The sequence below is a fragment of the Pholcus phalangioides genome, unplaced genomic scaffold (assembly GCF_987345545.1).
Source record: "Pholcus phalangioides strain wild (caught in Gottingen) unplaced genomic scaffold, Ppha-v1.0 ptg000015l_1, whole genome shotgun sequence".
NCBI lineage: Eukaryota > Metazoa > Arthropoda > Arachnida > Araneae > Pholcidae > Pholcus > Pholcus phalangioides.
This window is the reverse complement of record NW_028301608.1, coordinates 63,878,960-63,900,467: the sequence shown is the minus strand read 5'-3', so window position 1 is coordinate 63,900,467 and position 21,508 is coordinate 63,878,960. Positions and strand designations below refer to the sequence as shown.

At 33.8% G+C, this 21,508-nt stretch overlaps 1 protein-coding gene across 3 annotated transcripts; it reads right to left on the bottom strand.

The window, feature by feature from the left end:
- Positions 1–12,244: 12,244 nt before the first annotated feature.
- On the bottom strand, positions 12,245–21,435 carry LOC149076489 (uncharacterized). Of its 3 annotated transcripts, none has more exons than XM_089244061.1 (7): positions 21,356–21,435; positions 18,178–18,563; positions 17,881–17,970; positions 15,334–15,403; positions 15,087–15,219; positions 14,872–14,983; positions 12,245–13,004 (listed from the first exon to the last, which is right to left on the bottom strand). In XM_089244061.1, exons 2-7 carry the CDS (start codon positions 18,532–18,534, stop codon positions 12,885–12,887), a joined length of 882 nt encoding a protein of 293 aa, XP_089100187.1. In that variant the 5' UTR covers positions 18,535–18,563; positions 21,356–21,435; the 3' UTR covers positions 12,245–12,884. The 3 variants fall into 3 exon arrangements, with proteins under 3 accessions (XP_089100187.1, XP_089100188.1, XP_089100189.1); XM_089244062.1 differs by having other exon boundaries at positions 18,193–18,563; XM_089244063.1 differs by having other exon boundaries at positions 12,246–13,004; positions 18,229–18,563.
- Positions 21,436–21,508: the final 73 nt, after the last annotated feature.

Genomic DNA, 21,508 nt, shown 5'->3' with positions numbered 1-21,508 from the left:
TTGATCATATGAAACAAAAGAGCATCAGCAACAATCTAAACATGACACAGTGTCCAACTCACACCACATCATCTAGTAATCATCACTAATCGTAACTAATCAAAACAGATGAACAACATGTGACATGTTAAATTTAGGAGGTCTTTCAGGTCTCAAAGATAATTTAAGGTATGTTTATTGAGCTTCAGCAGTGCAGGATAATGGATGTAGAGGAAACGGTTAAAGAACAGCAGTATATCGCGAGCTGTTCAGGATGGGTAATTCTGGTGCAGCATTGTGTTGTGGTGCAAAATTAAGTTGAGTACTATTTAAGTTGACAGTACTCCAAGAAAGAAAACTTTTGGCCTGGTGATCATATTAGTTGGGTACCATTTTTGAGTTGTTACCGTGTCCGCAATAACCCTTTGTGTGTCGGTGAGTAATTCTCCTGAATAAATATGTACTAGAGCATTTTTAACCGAAACAATTAAGTCACAAAGAAAAAATAATATGTCAACACACAGAGGTCTAAATGCACCTTAGGTTCTTTAATTCATATAACCAAAAACAAAATACCAAAACAAAACAACGATGCTGAAATACCTTACTTTACCTATCAAAATTATTAATTATTTGGGTGCAAAACACAAAAAACTAAATATTGCTGCAGTTTAGTTTTTCCTGACCACTCAACAAAATTTGTAAGAGAAAATTTACTCACTATCTCTCATATTCAGGTCACTTCATTCTCGACAACCGGATTTCGATGAACAGTTCCCTTTAACCTGAACACTCAGTACGGACAGTTCGTTTTCTCATAAGTCATCCTTTGACTGACGAATCTGCTTGGCTCATTGAACGATTCATGTTCTCTGTATCTGCTGAAGCGACATACTTTACGATGTCGGAGCATCAAAGTTCTCCATCTGTACTACCACTCGGGGTAGTGTGGACATGGACGAAGTAGCATCCTTAGACTGGACTGCAAGAGACAGCTGCTGGGCTTCATCTTTCTGGCATGACAGTAAATCTTCCTTCCTGGATCAGTTTGGAGCAACTGATATGACGAGACGATGCTTCATACTATTATTTTTATAGCTGTTTTTCTTGAACTTACATCTTCAAGTAAAATGCTACGACTTTTGACTTGGGATTTTCAGGGGCTCTTCAAGTTACGTGGGGGGGGGGATTCTTCAACGGCGGGACCACGCTTTCTCGTGCAACTGGTCCCGATGAACTGCACGCCTCCAAAGTTTTTCAGTGATAATATGTAAATTGAGTGATGGGCGGGGCTTGAGAAAGCGCACCCTCTAATTCGTCGCGCAAACTGCGTCATCCAAAATTTTACCCAATTGTAACACGAGGCGCGAACACAAACATGAAACCAAAAGAAAAACATCTTCTCTCAATACGGGGTCGATTTAAGAAAATGAACGGCTTTCAGCAAAGTTTATAATGATAACAATAATTTTCAATATAAGATTTCCCGATTAAATGCATAAATATTCATCAAAATCAAAAAACATTAACATCATTGTGTGGGGAAAAAAATTAGCTTTCCAACGATATGCGACATCATATATAAATATTCTTGTTTCGCGACATGCCGAAAAATTTCAATCCAAACAAAGGAAATTCTTAAAAAAATTCAAATTCAACACTTTCTCGATGACAGAGAATAATTTCAAGCATATATAACATTATAGTTTCTCTCCCTCAAGATATTTTACAACACAAGCCTTTTTTTTTTCAAAGCATTGGAAACAGTGGAGAGAAAAAGGGGGAAAAAAATATAAATTTTTAAAATTGAAATACTCACACGGTCTCAACTCTTGATTAACAAAAATGTTTGTTTCCCTTATTTAAAAAAAAACCATCGACTCAGAATATGCAAAAGGCGAAAAATCGGCTTTTCAAGTATAAAAAAAAATATACAACACATTACGAACAGTGAGAGAGAAAGGAAAAAAAAGAAAAGGAATCTTATCTTCCTTTTACATGTACGGGAGGCATTCGCGTTCGTGCGGGAACAAGAAAAACTGACTCATCAAGATGGCGATAATATCTTTGATTATCAGTGGATCATTAGGTGTGTCTCTCTCACAAAAGAAAGAATATATTATTCAAAAGAACACACATTTTCTCGTTCAATTTAACTCGGAATTTCTCAAAATTTCACAGGAAGAATCAGAAAAATTCAAGGAATTTGTTGTTGAGCTCAAATGATTGAGATGTCAAAGCAAAGCATTCAATAATTTGGATTTTCCGACAAACACATACAGTGTGATGCATAAAGAGTGTGTGTCCACTCTATACGAACGATCTGTGGTTCAGATCTCGGGCATTTTATGAATATCAGACGGAATGATAACACAAGAGGGAAAGGAACTAGACAACCACGAGATTCGGTTCAGCTTTCCACAATAATATAAAGACAGAAGCTCAAATATTTTCCACGCGACAAACACAATTATATTTACATTTAGCAAATTTCACTTATTTGACATGACAATTCTGGATTAAAATTATGTCAGGCTTATTTGTCAAGGGGGGGAAAGTGTCCTACTTTTCCCACCGTGACATCACCGACGGTTTCGGAAAAAAAATTTTACCGCAGGGAAAATTTTTAGAGAAAACACTCCACAAAAAACAACAGATGTCAAGATCTACTCTCAATGATGTTACACAGTACTTGATGAAAAGAAAGAAAATGATTGAGTGATGCAGTTTCCTGGCCGTTCATAGTGTTTCAAAAGAAAGAACAATCGCAAAAGTTACCATGACTCATTTGACATTTGGGGACAAGGAATTGAAGACATTGTCTACACAGACGAACAAAATACAAAGTGTGTCACCTGAGTTATTCCAATGTGTTACCTCTATACTGCTTCTCATACCATCGAAATATGACTTCGATTCAACGAATTTTTCCATGCTTTGGACTCTACACACGCATCATGAAAACGAAACCAACACACCATGAAAATGAAACTAACGTAAAAAGAAAGGACAACATCAATGAAAATGAAACTACTACTTTTCAACGTACAAATACTGAAATCATCAATACACAACAGTGATCTGGTGTTTCACAGATACAACAAAAGGGATCTGGTGTTTCACAGATACAACAAAAGGGATCTGGTGTTTCACAGATACAACAAAAGGGATCTGGTGTTTCACAGATACAACAAAAGGGATCTGGTGTTTCACAGATACAACAAAAAGGATCTGGTGTTTCACAGATACAACAAATGAACAAAACTTCAAATCTACAAACCGACTTCTTCTGAGATTCTTTTGATTGTCCTCAATCATACTCGACATACTTGCTTATGTTTACGTGTCATCACAAAATTCTCTTTTTTCCTGGAATACTCAAGCAACAACACATATGATTAATATTCGATTGCTGACATTATAAACAAATGATATTTGTTATACAAACAAAATAAACATGTTTTTCAATGTTACTTTGTGACAAATTATACATTTGTGAGTCAATTTGCCCTTCGATTTTGTCTCAGTGGTCAGGCAAATGCAAATTGTTACATTGACTATTATATGATATGATACACACAAAATGTTGAAAAAAAATTTTACAATGTCAGTCTTTAGGGGATGCTGTGATTCGGTGAACTGGTTGGAACTGATTATGGTTACCATGGTCGCAGCATCAACTTATGATACAACAGAGCAAATTAGAGTTGCGACAAACATTTCATTCTTATACAACACTTCAATGATTTGTATTCTCATTACGACATTTGTCATGTCTAGACATGCCGTTTCATGATATACAAACGATCAATGAATGTTCATGTTACATGAAAGTTTGTACTAGAGAGTGAGAGTTCGGATTGACCACACATCCATTTGACAGGACAAGGGAAAAAATTTTACTTCGTTTATCCTTATGAAGGATTTGACTCAAAAATTTTTTTCTTTTATACACAGACTTTATGGTCTTTTTCCATTTTGAAAAGGTATAATCGGGCAACATTATCCTCCAAAGAGACACAGCACTTACATTGCTTTTTGTGTTTGAAAGAAAAAGAATTACTGAGCAAATATTCATGAGAGCAACCCTGAGCATACGTTGACAAAATCTGTTTTTCGATTATACACACACACAAAAAAGAAAAAAAATTTGCATGGAATTCTTGCAATCACACATCATGCCTAGTGTGAACATGAAAACTACAGAGAACATAGAGGTGTTCACCCTTCTGGTAACAGATTTTTTTTTGCGAAGCCACCTTCCTTGCACACTTCTGTAGTACAATGTTTTTTCTGTGGTGCATTCCACCCTGCCAATTGCAGTTGCATGGCCAATGCAACGAAATAACTCACGAGCTGAGGGTTCAGCTGTGCCTGAAAATATGGGCAAATTGTTATATGCACCCATCAAAATAGGCCACAGGGTTTGTGGATCCTGTGCTTGTGCCATAGTCACTGTGTGTGTACGTCTGTTTACCCAAGGAAAAATAACTAGCAGTAGAACCAAAACAATTATTTGTGCATCAAATGAGAGGTCACCCCTAAAGAATTCGATCAACATAACCTGTCCAAATGTGTATATACACCACTATGTACTTAAATTGTATACACTCTATACCAACATGAAATTTTTCAATCGTAGGCACACCAAATATTCACATATTTCATAGCTAACCTCCAAAATAAAATTTCTGTGTGTGCGTGACATTTAATTAGTATTTTACTTGACAAGAGAGCAGAATATTTTATATTTTCATGCAACACAAATGCATATCTTAGAATAGCTTCAGGAGAAAAGATAATTACTCAGATTCGAGTTTGTCACGGCACCATTTATGTGATAATTACGTCACAAAGAAAAAGGAATATGTCAACACACAGAGGTCTAAATGCACCTTAGGTTCTTTAATTCATATAACCAAAAACAAAATACCAAAACAAAACAACGATGCTGAAATACCTTACTTTACCTATCAAAATTATTAATTATTTGGGTGCAAAACACAAAAAACTAAATATTGCTGCAGTTTAGTTTTTCCTGACCACTCAACAAAATTTGTAAGAGAAAATTTACTCACTATCTCTCATATTCAGGTCACTTCATTCTCGACAACCGGATTTCGATGAACAGTTCCCTTTAACCTGAACACTCAGTACGGACAGTTCGTTTTCTCATAAGTCATCCTTTGACTGACGAATCTGCTTGGCTCATTGAACGATTCATGTTCTCTGTATCTGCTGAAGCGACATACTTTACGATGTCGGAGCATCAAAGTTCTCCATCTGTACTACCACTCGGGGTAGTGTGGACATGGACGAAGTAGCATCCTTAGACTGGACTGCAAGAGACAGCTGCTGGGCTTCATCTTTCTGGCATGACAGTAAATCTTCCTTCCTGGATCAGTTTGGAGCAACTGATATGACGAGACGATGCTTCATACTATTATTTTTATAGCTGTTTTTCTTGAACTTACATCTTCAAGTAAAATGCTACGACTTTTGACTTGGGATTTTCAGGGGCTCTTCAAGTTACGTGGGGGGGGGGGATTCTTCAACGGCGGGACCACGCTTTCTCGTGCAACTGGTCCCGATGAACTGCACGCCTCCAAAGTTTTTCAGTGATAATATGTAAATTGAGTGATGGGCGGGGCTTGAGAAAGCGCACCCTCTAATTCGTCGCGCAAACTGCGTCATCCAAAATTTTACCCAATTGTAACACGAGGCGCGAACACAAACATGAAACCAAAAGAAAAACATCTTCTCTCAATACGGGGTCGATTTAAGAAAATGAACGGCTTTCAGCAAAGTTTATAATGATAACAATAATTTTCAATATAAGATTTCCCGATTAAATGCATAAATATTCATCAAAATCAAAAAACATTAACATCATTGTGTGGGGAAAAAAATTAGCTTTCCAACGATATGCGACATCATATATAAATATTCTTGTTTCGCGACATGCCGAAAAATTTCAATCCAAACAAAGGAAATTCTTAAAAAAATTCAAATTCAACACTTTCTCGATGACAGAGAATAATTTCAAGCATATATAACATTATAGTTTCTCTCCCTCAAGATATTTTACAACACAAGCCTTTTTTTTTTCAAAGCATTGGAAACAGTGGAGAGAAAAAGGGGGAAAAAAATATAAATTTTTAAAATTGAAATACTCACACGGTCTCAACTCTTGATTAACAAAAATGTTTGTTTCCCTTATTTAAAAAAAAACCATCGACTCAGAATATGCAAAAGGCGAAAAATCGGCTTTTCAAGTATAAAAAAAAATATACAACACATTACGAACAGTGAGAGAGAAAGGAAAAAAAAGAAAAGGAATCTTATCTTCCTTTTACATGTACGGGAGGCATTCGCGTTCGTGCGGGAACAAGAAAAACTGACTCATCAAGATGGCGATAATATCTTTGATTATCAGTGGATCATTAGGTGTGTCTCTCTCACAAAAGAAAGAATATATTATTCAAAAGAACACACATTTTCTCGTTCAATTTAACTCGGAATTTCTCAAAATTTCACAGGAAGAATCAGAAAAATTCAAGGAATTTGTTGTTGAGCTCAAATGATTGAGATGTCAAAGCAAAGCATTCAATAATTTGGATTTTCCGACAAACACATACAGTGTGATGCATAAAGAGTGTGTGTCCACTCTATACGAACGATCTGTGGTTCAGATCTCGGGCATTTTATGAATATCAGACGGAATGATAACACAAGAGGGAAAGGAACTAGACAACCACGAGATTCGGTTCAGCTTTCCACAATAATATAAAGACAGAAGCTCAAATATTTTCCACGCGACAAACACAATTATATTTACATTTAGCAAATTTCACTTATTTGACATGACAATTCTGGATTAAAATTATGTCAGGCTTATTTGTCAAGGGGGGAAGTGTCCTACTTTTCCCACCGTGACAATTGTATGATTAATGTTCAAGGAACTGAGGAGCAATTCAGGATTAGCAATGCAAACCAACAGATTCTGAGTAGCAGTGCAAGGCAAGCAATTTGGGTGTAGTTCTGGAAGAGCAGTGCAGGATGCTGGATTTAGAGGAAACTGTTAAAGAGCAGCAGTGCAGGGCGAGCAGTTCAGGACGAGTAATACTGGGGCAGCGTTATATGATGAATGTTGAACAAATTGAGGAGGCATCTAGAATAGCAGTGCAAGGCAAGCAGTTCAGGTGTTCTGGAACAGCAGTGCAAGGCAAGCAATTTGGGTGTGGTTCTGGAACAGCAGTGCAAGGCAAGCAATTTGGGCGTGGTTCTGGAAGAGCAGTGCAGGATGCTGGATTTAGAGGAAACTGTTATCAGCCATCTTGCCTTTTCAACTCATACTGGTTTTCTTCAAAATGTACCTAATTTAAAAAGGGGCAATAACGAAAAATTACCACACAGCTTTTTTCATACCTTAATTCAAAGTAATGTCAGGTAAGTGCATATTGCATCACACATAAGAATGATAAAACAGCATAACATACATATTTTTAAGTGATTAATATGGTACAAATATTAACGTCCAAAACAGTCAAAATTCCTTTTAAGGGATACACATCTGTTTTTCAAAGATGAAAAATTCTGCCCCAATTTCTCAGAATAGGAATTAAAATCTTCATTAACCATCATAATTAATCTCTAAATACTGGATACTCATGGAATTCTTAATACCTATCCTTAAAGTATTTTCTTCAATTACAGTAATGGGGATGTCTGAATCTGCTCTAAAACAACGCATCTGAATTTCCAGTAAACATAGTAAATAGCCTATTGATATCCTAACAGGATCTAAGAAGAAACCTAATCTAAAAGGATGCAAGCACCTTTACTTTATCACTAACAAACGTTGCATAGATTTGGACCTCCCGCAGTCTTCCGTACTCTGCCACGAAGCTGGGCTAGAAGAGATCTCATCAAAAGGATAAGTCCAGTGGCAAATTTCTGGTGCTCATTCACTAACAAAACAGTGTAGATTTGAACCTTCCGCTTACAAAATTGCCTAGATGTGTATTAAGTGAGCTGTGTAATATAGAGCTTTTCTATGAATTTGTGAAAAAGAGCTTGAGATGGACGATCTGACTGAAATCTGTAATCCCTATAAAACACTCCCTACTAATCCCTGCCATTCACAATACTTGCTCATGAGTCTTTTTCTTCATTTAGTTAAAGGAAAAAACAGTTACTTGTAGCAGGACTTGACAAATCCCACCAGGGCGCCATGGCGATGAAATGCCATTACAGATTTTATAAAGTAAATCATGTGATAAGTAAATTTGAGTCTTTTAATTTCAAGGCAGCATGTGTCTCTTAAAGTAGGAAAAAGATATCGAAAGTTGAAAAAAAACAAACCATTATTCATTACCATTTTATTTGCGATTAAGATCACCCTTGGCTCCTAAGAAGTTTGACTGGCATTAATTTTTTTTCCCTCTTGATTTGTCAAACCCTGACTTACATTTTTTTTTTGTTTGTTTACATTTTATATTTCGTATATCATTGAATCTATTGTGTACTTTTGTTTTACACATTACCAGTTTATTATTACTTCCATAATTTTTTTCATGCATGGTTATTTGTTTCTTGTTCAACGAAATTATCCTTTAATTAATCAAATTAGCAGTACATCTAAATGGTATGAACAGAGTTTTTGGAACATAACCAAGGTTGTGTGATGATATAGGAAAAATATCAATGGGGATGTATTCCACATACTAGAAAGATAGGATGCAACAGTTCATATCTTTATCTTTAGTATATATTATCAGTGTGCTTAAAATCTGGTCAATGAACTTAAAACTTAAAACCATTTTCATGAAATGGGGAAAATTCCACAGATGAATAATTATAATAATACCACTTAAAACAATGGACGCAGCACAAAATTTATATTGACGTGCAGTGTTTTGTGTGATTTGTTGTGAATTTGTGTATTGTGATAACGGACATCAGAAATAAGTGAATGAAAAAAAAAAACTGATTTTCAAAAAGGTTTTTCTTGCTATCATTATAACGTGTTTCGCAATTGCATATCTATGCAATGAGATATGGTGGTGACAATTGACGAAACTTCGTCTACGGAAAATTATGCACACATTGTTGAGCTTAATACTCATTTAAAAAAGTAATTGTTACGCATCTTTTGTATCACACTTACCAGAAAATCTGTTCATGCTAATGTCAATGTAAAAAAATATTAACATTTATAATGCGTTTTGACGGTTATAATGTCAATTTCTATTTTTTTATCTTTCTCACAGTAATTGCTAATTTGCCTCAAATATTACTCTCAGAACATGTTAAATAGATAACAGACTGCAAAATAAATTCAATTGAATTTTTACCTCATCAGTTTTTTAATCTATGGCTTTTTTTAATTTGTGTTAGAAGCGGCAGGCTTTTCAAAGCATTAAAGGGATAAATAAAAGTAAGATAGCAATATAAAAAAACAATATGTTATTGAACATTGAAGTTATTTTCATGTGTCTGTATGGTGTTGGGTCTGAGAAATAAATGTCAGCATTTCTGCTTCACAATACTTAAATGCATTTTTCTCAAATTGGTTACTGGCGAATGATTTGACATTGTTATACAATTTTTCACACTTACTAAGCTATTATAGGGATATAGATAGAATTTTTGAGATTTATTGAAAATTTTAAAAATGTTTAAATTTAAGAAAAATTATAAAAATGTCTAAAATTTAAGAAAAATTATAGAAATGTCTAAAATTTAAAAAAAATAGAAATTTTAAATTCCGAATCAAATTCAAATTTAATGGGATTAAAATTAATTTATTGTTTATTAAATTATTTATTTGATTTTCAGTGAAGATACAATTTTAGCTAATTACTCCCAATCTGCAAGCGATAAGTCGCCAAACCAACAGAGCTCACTACAGCAAGCAAGGATGATTGAAGAACCGATTTCCAACTGATTTGAAATCACCTTGTTCTCTTAGTTGAAAATGCCAAAATTAAAACATTTCTATTTTCCACAGAAATATCACATGAAATTTTGCCTCAAAACATAACAAAATAAGTTAAAATTCACTATAACAGTAATTCGTCGTAGTAGCGATAAATCGCCAAACTAAGAGCCGAGAAAACGAGCATTCCACGATAAATTCATAAATAATTTGAATTTAAATTAGTTCTCTTGGTCAAAATTATGTACCTATGCATCTTTCCTCTTAAATCAAACGGAACAAAAAACCGGGAAAATGATTGAAAATCACCATAACTTTTATATCTAAACACAACACGTGAGCAATGGCGCCAAATATCGTCTGCTACCTCCAAACGATTTATTTTTTCATATAGTTCTCATTTAAAATCATTATCACAAATACGATTTTCAAAAAATAAAATTCACACAGAATAATTAAATTTAACTCACTTCACACAGGAGAGCTCCGTTTCCTGGTATGAAATCGTCTCTCATGGAGTTCACGATCCACTTCTCGCGTCGTTCTTTTTCCGCCGGAAATCTAAAACCTTTTTTGTCGAAATTGGAACACTTTGGAGCCGAACAACAAGGCATTTCTGAAGTTATTTCACGAAAAAAATCGATAAAAACAATTAAAAACACAATGAATTTAACTAATATATAGGAGCGTTGAAAGGACCCTACAATGCGATGATAGTACGCAGTGCTACAAAAAGGACCAGAATGCCGCATGCGCCAGCCTGTGTATTAAGGAGTTCTACCCTTACCTAAATCCGTAATTCCCACAGGTGGCATGATTTTTAAGGGCGACAATTTGATTTTTTAAGGCAGCAATCAGAATTTGTAAATCTCGTCTGATGAAAAAAAAAATTCTCATAATTAATGAAAAATTCATATGAAATGATATAAGTTAAATAATATAGGGCTCCCTATTTGACTCAGAGCCTCGTCCAGGGCCGCAACTGGGGAAGGGGGAGAAGCAGGCAGATCTTATGCCCTGGGCCAAAGGGGGCGACTAATGCACCCTTTAACTGCTTCTTCTACATTGCAAGAGGGCGCCAAAACGTGTTCATGCCCCGGCTGACAAAATATCATGCAGCCCTGATTGAGTCCATCCGTTAAGACACCACTGTGTGTGTGTGGGGCTGTCCAACTCAACAAGTTTGACAACAAAGTTTTTGAAAGTTTAATCACGTACACTGCCATTAATGCGAGCGAACAAAAGAAAAATTGTGTCACCATAGGAGAAGACACAAATTATTCTGTGCAGCTAGTTATCATCAATTATTCTGACTTCCTCTCTGAGATTATTTTTTTTCAGATGATGCAATATTCCCCGTGTCAAACAGGGTTAACAATTGCTGAATATGGAGTTCCAAAAATCCTATGAAATTTTTTAAGTGGAAAGAAAGTCCCAAAATAGATGTGTGGTGCGAGCTTCCACATGTTCATCTGACTATTTTTCATCTGGGCAATAAAAAGAACTCATGTGGAAGTGCACTGACTTTTTTTATAAAAGTTATTTTAAAGAATACATAGAATAATTCAGAAAATAGTATAGTAAAAGTCTGTTATAACCAATATGTCTTATAACATGAATCTCAATATAACGAGTGATTTGCAGGTGATTGTCACAGAACTAATGTTGCAAAAACATTGACTTATAACGATAAGTCTGTTATGAAGACAATTTTTTCCATGATTGTGAGCTGTCGTTATAACAGACTTCTACTGTAATTCATAGCGCCATGATTTGAATCGTAGACACCCTGTACCATATCTATATATATTACATAGTTTTATCTTGGTCACCTTTTATTAGTGGGCATCGCTAATTTTGAATTTCTTTATGACACTAATGAATCTACATAATTCAAATGATTTGAAATGCAAGAACAGAGGAACTTTTAAATAAAATAAGCAAATAAAATTATTTTAAATTGGAACTTGTTTTTCTACTTAGGAAGAAAAATGATTAACTGATGTGACTGTCTGTATGACATTAAAAAGCGCACATAACTTATAAGAGAATCCATTTTTCTATTAGGAATCCCCCCTTTATTGAGTTCCCAAAAAATATTTTCAATCATCATAAGCAGATTTATATATTAAAAAAAAAAGAAAATCAATAATAACAAGGTATTCCAGATTGAAACTGAAATCTAGAATGGGGGGATACGTAATCCTATTACCACTTTTCTTAAACTAAATCCTAAATATTAACAAAGCATTGACCTCTGTTGCACTGATTTTACATTTAAAACATGTCTAATCACTTAATTTTGGGAAAATAACACAGTCTAATAGGTTAAAAAAACGACGATATTTTATTCACTGAAAGCTTGGCATGATGTTTCAGATGCTGAACTTAAGTACTAGAAGCTTTTATAATTCTATATCTAATTGTGTATATTGATTAGAAGAAACTAAAATTTCTGAAACAGATGCAGCAACAGCAAAAAACACAAATATAATAACATTTAATATTAATTGAATGATCTCATATGATAAAAAGGTTATCATGAAATAAAAAAATTACTCCAAGTCATAAACAATTCTAGAGTTTAGGAAAACAAATAAAAGAACAACATCATTAGTATTTCTAGCATTACATTGACAATTATGCCACAAAAACACAGAGAACTGAGCAAAAACTAATTTCAATCAAATTTTTCTAAACATTTGACTTCAATATTAGAACTGAAGTTGTAAAAAACTTGTTTTAAACTGTAAGTTCAAAGTGTGAGTGAAAATTTTCAAATATACAGATCTATTGGAAACCTAGATGAAACACACATGAGCCATATAATTATAAACACACAAAATAGTCTGTCCCGTAATGTTTCATGATGCTCAACTTTTAACAAACATATAAAATTCAAAATATAATACAACATAGAATGAAAAATGATAAGTAGATGAGAGATGTGTAACCACAATGCTTTTCAGAAAGAGACAAGTTTCGTTTCTTCAAGGCTTTTGAGAGCATTGCGAAATTCAATCAGAGACTCAAGATTCTTATGAAGTTCCATCACTGTTCTGTCAGCCGCTGTCAAGTACGAGTCCTGAAAAAATATCAAATTAAAAGTGCAAATTTTCAGTTCAATAAATCTATAACTATGTGAATTTACATATTATTTTTGATTATTATTCAATAATTAGAAATCTAATTTTTACTTAATTCTATGGGAACCAAGTAATTTTTAGTTGCCCAGACCATAGTAAGATATACCTAAAATGTGATATTGTCAATAGCAAAAAAATAGTGTAATAGAATCAACTGCCAATAGTTTTAGAGACACATTGCATTAATGCAACAGATCACACCAATCAGGATATGTTGAAAATATATTGCTTCGAGTATGAAATTGGAAAGAAAATTACCATGAAGGATAGATATGGATGAATCTGCAATAACAGAGAATTAAACTTACTGGCTATGATGTAATAAAACACCTTTAACTATTCATCTTGCTACAACAGCATTTGCCATACATAATGGCAGTGCCTATAATGGCATATGCTGTCATACAGATTTTCTGTTTTTATCACATGAATATGACAGAATAATTCTTCATACAGGTGCTGCCACCTGCACAGCCATCCTTTTACTTTATTATTTTGACACTAGATGGGGAGTTGAACAATTATATTTCAAGGTCTGGTGTTATTATTACCAAATTATCTTTGCAATTTTTAGCAAGGCTGCCTCCTCAAGTGTTCTTTTTTTAAATATGTTACTGCTGAAGGCTGAAATTGGCCAGTTTGCAAACTGGTCAATTTCATTGTAAATTGACTGAGTTAATGTGGAAAATTCAGGCTTTGGCCAACCAGTTTGTGAAGTGGCCGGGGATAGCTGGCCAAAGTCTGATAACAAAAGACATGATCCGGGGTCATTGCCAAGATTGTGTATTTTTTTGCAATAATTAAGGCCACATTAGCTATGGCAACCCATCATATCACTCTCACGATGCAGTAATCTTTTTTTTTTTCAAAATTTGACAGAGAAAAAACTATTAACTGATATTATTATTTTTGTACTTTTTTTGTCTTAAATTTCTTTTTTTCTCTTGTCACATGGAGCTAACATAATACAGCTACTATATATAGCCATTAGCGATGTAAAAGATGGATTTGGCACCTACCAGACTTGTACATCAGCATTTCAAACTTTGGCCAAAACTCTCGGCCACTTCACGAATTGGCCACACTTTGGGCTTAGACAGTAACATATTTTCTATCTTATAAATACTAACATACAAGGAAAAAATATAGAATTTGCATGTCATTTATAAATTTCAATACATTATTTTTAATATGAATTACTGGGAAGTATTTATTGCATTAATTTTGAACTTGAATAACACATGCGGTCATTGCATATAATTAATTAAGAATTCAACATTTCTATTTAAAAAACTAATTATTTTCACTAATTTACTTCTATTTTTATGATTTTAAATATACAGCAAAGAATACCAGTAAATTCTAATGTTATATTCTATGTTAATTAATGTTATGTTCTATTATAAAATACTCAATCAAAAAATATACTTTAACAGCTTCAAACTTCCAAAAAAAGGGGGGAAAAGCATGCACTTCTTCATAAAAAGGGGCACCATACTGATAGCACATGGAGAAATTAATTGGTCAGATGACTGGTTACGTTTGAGAATGTTTTGAAAAGATATTTTATTGGTTTGAGAGATATTATTCATTCACACTGCCATCCTGCTGATGAAGTCAGCTCTGTTGAGTTTGCCAGAGTTGCTTAGTAAGAAGAATTGGCTATGTATAATTTTACAGGTTTTTGGTGCAAAACAAACTTTTGTTCAAAATAAATTTAAAGAAAACTGATGAGTTGACTGAATCAATTGATACAAAAAAGAAGGAATCATAATATTTAACTCCAGATATCAATTAAAATTTTACCAGATTCAAATTTTCTTTTAGGTTCCTTCTACCATTCCACTTGATGGACTGCGAATTTTCTTCAATTTCAGTGAGCATGGAATGAGCTAAGTTGAAGAACTCAGCAATATCTCTGAAATCAGAAAATGAATCATATTACACAAAGTAAGGAAATTTTGGGACTTTTTCTTTTAGAGGAAAAAGCCATTTTGTACAAATGACAGATTTAGACAAACCTGTGGTGAGATATATGCACATTCCACACATCATGATAGATGGGATTTAACAGTTTTTGCTTCAACTGAGGAGCCTCTTCTATGATTTTTTTCATATGCAAATTGATATCTTTTATCATTTTTATCCTCTTCTCTGAAAAAGTTGTACAAAAAAAAAGTCAGAATATTGGGCAGAGAGAAATGACTTAAATAGTTTCAATAAAAAAGTTATAGCTGAAATAGGTAGAAGAAAAAAAACCATTCATACCTAATACATCGTATCCAGTTAAATAGGATGCTTGTTCTTGTAAAGCTTTACGATAAACTTTGCATTCTTTCTAAAATAAAGAATGAAAATTTCAGAAATAAACACTTCATTCCTATACCATCTTAGCTTATGCAACACTTCATTCCTATACCATCTTAGCTTATGCTCATTTCTCAAAAACTGAAACATTGACGAAAGCTTTCTTTTGGTCAGGGGTCTTAAATCTTTTCAGACATTACAGACTGAAATAAAATTGTGCCCACAGCCAGCAAGCCACAAACTTATACTGAGGTATTTATAATTTTAAGAACAATCCAAATTTACAAGGGCTTACTTATGTAATTTTCAGTGACATCTAACCCCATTTTTGACCACTCTTCAAATTCTTGACCAAATTGCAGAATTTTTATATACTGCATACAAAATCAATGGTTATTTAAATAACATAGTTAAGAAGTTTAAAAACATTGAGCATTAATTTAGCATGCTATTTTTTGTAAATCATATAACTTTCCAATATATTACAGGGCTCCCACTCAAAAAAATTGAAGTAGGATGGGGGAGCCCCCCAAAAAACAACATAATCATATAGCATAGTAAATAAAAAATCCCTAAAAAAACTTTTTTTTTATTTTTTTAAAATACGAATAAAAAATTTCATAGCACTATTTCAGTATCCTATAAGATTGACTCGAGCTAAAGCAAAATGATAGAAATGACTTGGTCACAAAAGCAATTTTTGGCCAAAACAGGGTACCAGCAACCACAGATAATTCTTTTCTGTCACCCTTCACAATATAAATTATATTCTCTTTTGGAGTCCTCTACACTCCAGTCTGACAACTCTCTTTCTTGATGCACAGCAAATTATGAAGACATGCAAGTTTTTTAAGAATGACGCTTGTTTGAGACTACTTTTAAAAAGCGCAATGCAAAATGTGTAAATTACAAGGTCCAATGTAATGAAGTGAAGGTGAAATATGCACCATAATTTTGAATGATGAAAGTTAGTTACTTTCTTTCAAACCGAGCACAACTCAGATCTATCCCCATCTATGGGTAATTTACTACCCAGTGAGGTTTGCCGGAAGTGTAAATGTGTGTACCTAACAGTCTAAGTGTATATCTAGTGTTGTGTCTGATTTTTTAGTGCTGCCATCTATATTTCAGAAGTGAAGTGAGTGAGTGAAGTGTAATGATTGAATTACATTTGTATTGTTCATAGGTCTGTTGCTTTGTTTGGTGAGGCTTTTTAAAGTGTAGATCGGCTCGCATTCACATCTCAAAGTTGGGAGAGAGAAAACACAACACAAAAAACCAACATCAGATGAACACCACTGTGACGACGGCGGGGTTCGAACCCGGGACCTCACGATGTGAGTCTGTCACTATGATCACTCGACCACCACAGCAGCAATGTTTGTTATTGTCCAAGACCATGAAGTAGTAAATATTAAATTATTTTTTTCATACAGACAAGTTTTAATGACTAGTTTACTTGTTGAACAATCAAACTAAGCAAATGAAAAATTAATAAACCAAATCGTCCACATACCCCTCTTCAAACAGCCTTAAAAACAATACAGTTTCTGCTTTGGCAGAATCCTTAATTGCAATCTACTACATTTGTGTTATTTGGCAATAAATCGATGATTCACTCCTCAATTAAAATCATTATCCTCATTAAAATTGCACAAATTTTGTTGATAGGATTTGGTTGGAAAAGTGGGTCATTTTACCAAAAAGTAGGAAAAGTAGGACAAGTGGGAGCCTTGCAATTAATATAAATTAGTTAACTTAATTTACTAAAAATAATTAGTAATTATGATTTTGGGAAATGTTATGTACCTTTTCACAAAAAATTTGGGAGAAAAATAATTTTTTTTTCCTATTTTTTAAAAAAAAACTATTTTTGTTCATGGTTTAATGGGGAAAAAATCCAGATTGAAAATCAGGACAAAATTTCTGAAAATTTCAGATATGAAAAGTCATGAAAAATAAAATTTCTTTGCAAACAAATTTTAGACAATACTATAACTCATTAAACTTTTTAATTCCAAAAAACTTGCATTTCCATCGATTCTGGAATTATTTCTTTCATTGATTCTAGAGTTATTCCTTTCGTTAATTCTGGAATTCATTGTTTTTCAATGATTTCAACCATTTTCTGAAAATGATCAGCAGGCCGGGACAAGAAAGCACAGAGGGCCAAATATGGCCTGCAGGATATGTGTTGAAGACCTGTTGTAGGTAATGAAAAATATTTATGTTTTATTATTTTTTTGTTGATCATCAAATTACTATTTGTTCACTGTATGTAAATGATTGATAAAAGCAACTGTGCTCAACTCAATACCAAGATTGATTTAGATGCCAGAAGTGAAACGCTTTTTACTTGAATATATTATTTTTATATTGAAGAAAATTTATTATAATATATTATATATATATTATTTATTATAAAAAATGGGAAAAAATAATAAAATAGTAATTTTGCAGCAAATATTGCAACAGTGATTTTGCATTTAAAAAAAAACCTGCACAAACCTCTAAAACATCTTCTTGCTCTAAATGAAGCCTGTAAAGCGTATTTATCAAATCTACAGATGCCTTTGTTTTTGCAGTCATTCGCTCGTCCTATAAGAAAAAAAAATTTTAATCACCTTTGTTTTTTGCTTAACAATTTTCAAATAATGATTCCAAAGCAACAGAAAAATATTTAGACAAAAAAAATGTATTTTTCACAAATTATGAATGCTACATTTATTTTTTAATTAATTTTTTATGACAAATTAATTTTAATGAGAACAATTTTATTCAAATGTTAATTGTTTTTCTCCTCACTTGCAAGATACCAACCTCCAAGTCAGAAAAGTACCTCACAGGTGAACTCACACCAGAATCTTGAGAAGTCTGACTATTATTTTTCTCGTGACCTGTAGTAGTTCCCGAAGTTGATGTGGAGCCAGTCTCTTGCACAGTACCTAAGCTGCTAACAGGAAGGGAAAACCTAGGTATTTGAGGTATGCTCTGCATTGTTTCTGGCGGTCTCAAAGATTCTCTACTACTAGAGATGCTCTTGACAGGTTGATATTTTTTCCTGGAAACATCTTCAGTCACTTCAAGTACAATTGCAGCAGCATTCAAGAATGGGTCTTGCACGAAGCTACCCTCGCCTTGTTTTAGACTTTTTGAGGCCATGGATGCAATGAATATCAATACAAATTTTCCTAAAAATAATACGTTTTACATATGTTACTTCAATTACAGAAATGCTCAAAATCAGTTGATAGATTTTTACAATATTTCTTCAGAACCACATGCCTTTGTGTCACAGTAAAGCAAGTTTATAATACAGGTCAATCTATTACTAAGTGATTACTAACTAACAACTACGTAACTGTACACATGCACCTCATACACATTCCTCTCTGGAATTTCTAACAAATTGGTACATTCTGGAATGTCTGTTCTGAGTGTATGTGTGGCCCTAATATATTTATGTTGTCAAAGTTGCATTTGTTTGCTGTTCTTGCTGGGTGAATCCATTGTCAACTATAACAAAGCTTAACGTACAAGTGGGTTTTCTTAATCTAAACACTAGAGCTGAGCTTAAAAGTCCAGTTTGTCAGATTTCCCTCCCTGTTTACCAACTTAGCGTGAGTACTTTCGAGTTAATTGCAATAAAATAGGCATACTGGTGCCTACGATACATCCAGTTCTGTAGGATATTAAGGTGCAGTATTATAGGCCTAATACAATTCTTCTCACTATATAGCCAATTCCCAATGCAAAAACTTTCACTTTACAAGAGTATGTTTAAAATAGCAAGGTTAAAAACCCCTTTGAGGCTTTCAGCAAGTTCTAGATTGACCAATATTTAATTGCTTGTTAAAAATACAGTCAAACCCTGGTTTAACAAATCGGGAACAAATCAGATAAAATCACTATTTTTATCATGGGGTTAAGATTAACACAAATACATAGGCCCATGAAATTTTTTTTAAATTGTTAAATTGAGGGATTTGTTAAATCAAATTTATTGACTCTAAAATATGACGTTTCTTTCAATTAAAAAATATACTATTTAATTAAATTTAAACTTTAAGAATATAAAAAATATGCATTTTGATGTCGCTGATAGCGCATCTCAAGAAATAATGACAAAATATATCAGTAACGCATTGGTTTAGTTTACCAAGAGCAGATAGACTCTTCTCTGAATTTGCCCCAGCAGTTGTGATGTCGCTGTTTTCAAGTAGGGGGACTAAATTAAAAAACGGAGAGAGAGAAATTAAAATGTGCATGGGAGGAAGAGTATACCCCCACAACAGGCTGCATAAATCTTATATGTAGCTCCTAAGAAATTTGTTTGGTGCCTAATCTTTTTTTGATCTCTGTTATTTAATGTAATGCATATGCATCAGTGATATAAGGTTTGTTAGCAAAAAGAAGTTGCTAGTATGATGTTTAAATACAAAAAAATTGCTTTTCTTTAGCTTTCTCATCCCTAGATGACCCATCATTTGGGAATGGGAGGGCAGCTCCCTGACTTTTACAAAAAATACAACCAACAGAAATGGACAAACAAGGTAAAATATATATATATGCATACATAGATTAAGTATATGTTCTTTGTCCCCCCCCCCTCCCCAGGAAAAATTTGTAATTAAGGGGCTGCCTACAGATTGTAGTGAAATATGCTTAGATGCTATGATCAATAGATGTTCCGTACGTACAGGATTTAAAGCCATAGGCGGGGTGGGGGATACATCATGCAATGCATTAGATAATTACAAATTGTTGGGAATGTTCAGTCCCCCAACACAGTTTCAATAGACAAGGTCATCAAGTTGCCCCAACCCAAGTTTCAGAGCCTATTACAGACTATTCTCAGCCAGGACCTAAAACGAACAACAAGATCATCTTCGCAACCCATGACTAAGTGTTGTTTTTTTTGGATTGAGTGAAACCAGTAACGCAATAACTATATTTATAATGGGCTTATAAGAAGATTCGAATGACTCATCTAGTAAGCTCCTGTGAATCAAATTTGGGTCGTGATTATAGCTCAAGAATCCCTGGCTATAAATACATTTTCACGACTCATCTTGGAAGCCCCCGTGAAGCAAGTTCAGGTTGTGACTCGCAGCTCAAGAATCCCTGGCTGTAAGTAGATTAATGTGACCTATTTTGGAATAAAATTTTTATCATGGCCCATAGCTCAAGAATACTCGGCTGTAAGAGGGATTTTACGATCCATCTCAGACGCCACTGCGACTCGATTTTCGGTCGTGACCCATAGCTCAAGAATCTCTGGCTGAAAGTAGATTTGTACAATTCATTTAGAAAAAACATTGTGAATAAAGTTTCCATCATGACTCATAGCTTAAGAATGCTCTTGTACGTAGGTTTATACGACCCATCTCAGAAGCGTCAGTGGGGTCGTGATCCATAGGTTCAGAATCTCAAGCCTATTATCACCTTATTCACGTTCAACATCATTTATATGAAACACTAAACAAATCTCATGTATTGACCCTGAACCATGGGCGGAGACATGGGGGGCGTTGGGGGGGCATTGCCCCCCAGCGTCAAAGGTGAACTTGACTGATCTAATGTACATATGCATATATGAATTGACATCATCATCATCGCCCCCCCCCCCAGACTTCCAAGTCTATCTCCGCCTATGCCCTGAACCAAAACAAACATGCAAATTGAATGAATACGAATAGTTACAACACGGATATCGTATACAATGACAACAGTTTAATATAAAAATTTTGATTTGGTTAGCTTTAATAGCAAGAACAAACCATTTTATTGAAAGAATATGAGCTTTAGCATATAAAATAAAAGAGAAAAATTATATAATAAGCGTAAAATGTAAAAGGAAATGCTTTACTACGTTTCATTGTTTATACATTGCTGCTCACACTATTATAATGATTAAATTATTATAGTTATAATAATTATGATTATTATTATACGTATTAATTAATGATAATCAACAGATTACCTCAATGTGTGTATTCGGACTTGTCACTGTAATTCCCGCCAAAATTACATTGAATGGAATGTAAACAAGCTCACATAAACAATGGATAGTTTTTTCCAAATCAACTTCGTATTGAAATTATGTGTGATAAAAAGTTTACTGTAAATTTTATTT

Bases quoted from the DNA above. Each gene is read 5' to 3' on its own strand.
- LOC149076489 (XM_089244061.1), bottom strand. From the start codon at position 18,534: ATGGCCTCAAAAAGTCTAAAACAAGGCGAGGGTAGCTTCGTGCAAGAC. The intron at 14,984-15,086 runs GTTTGTCTAAAT...TTCTGATTTCAG, and splicing joins GTGCATATATCTCACCACAG to AGATATTGCTGAGTTCTTCA. The intron at 13,005-14,871 runs GTAAAATTTTAA...ATATTTTTTCAG, and splicing joins TAAAAGAAAATTTGAATCTG to GACTCGTACTTGACAGCGGC.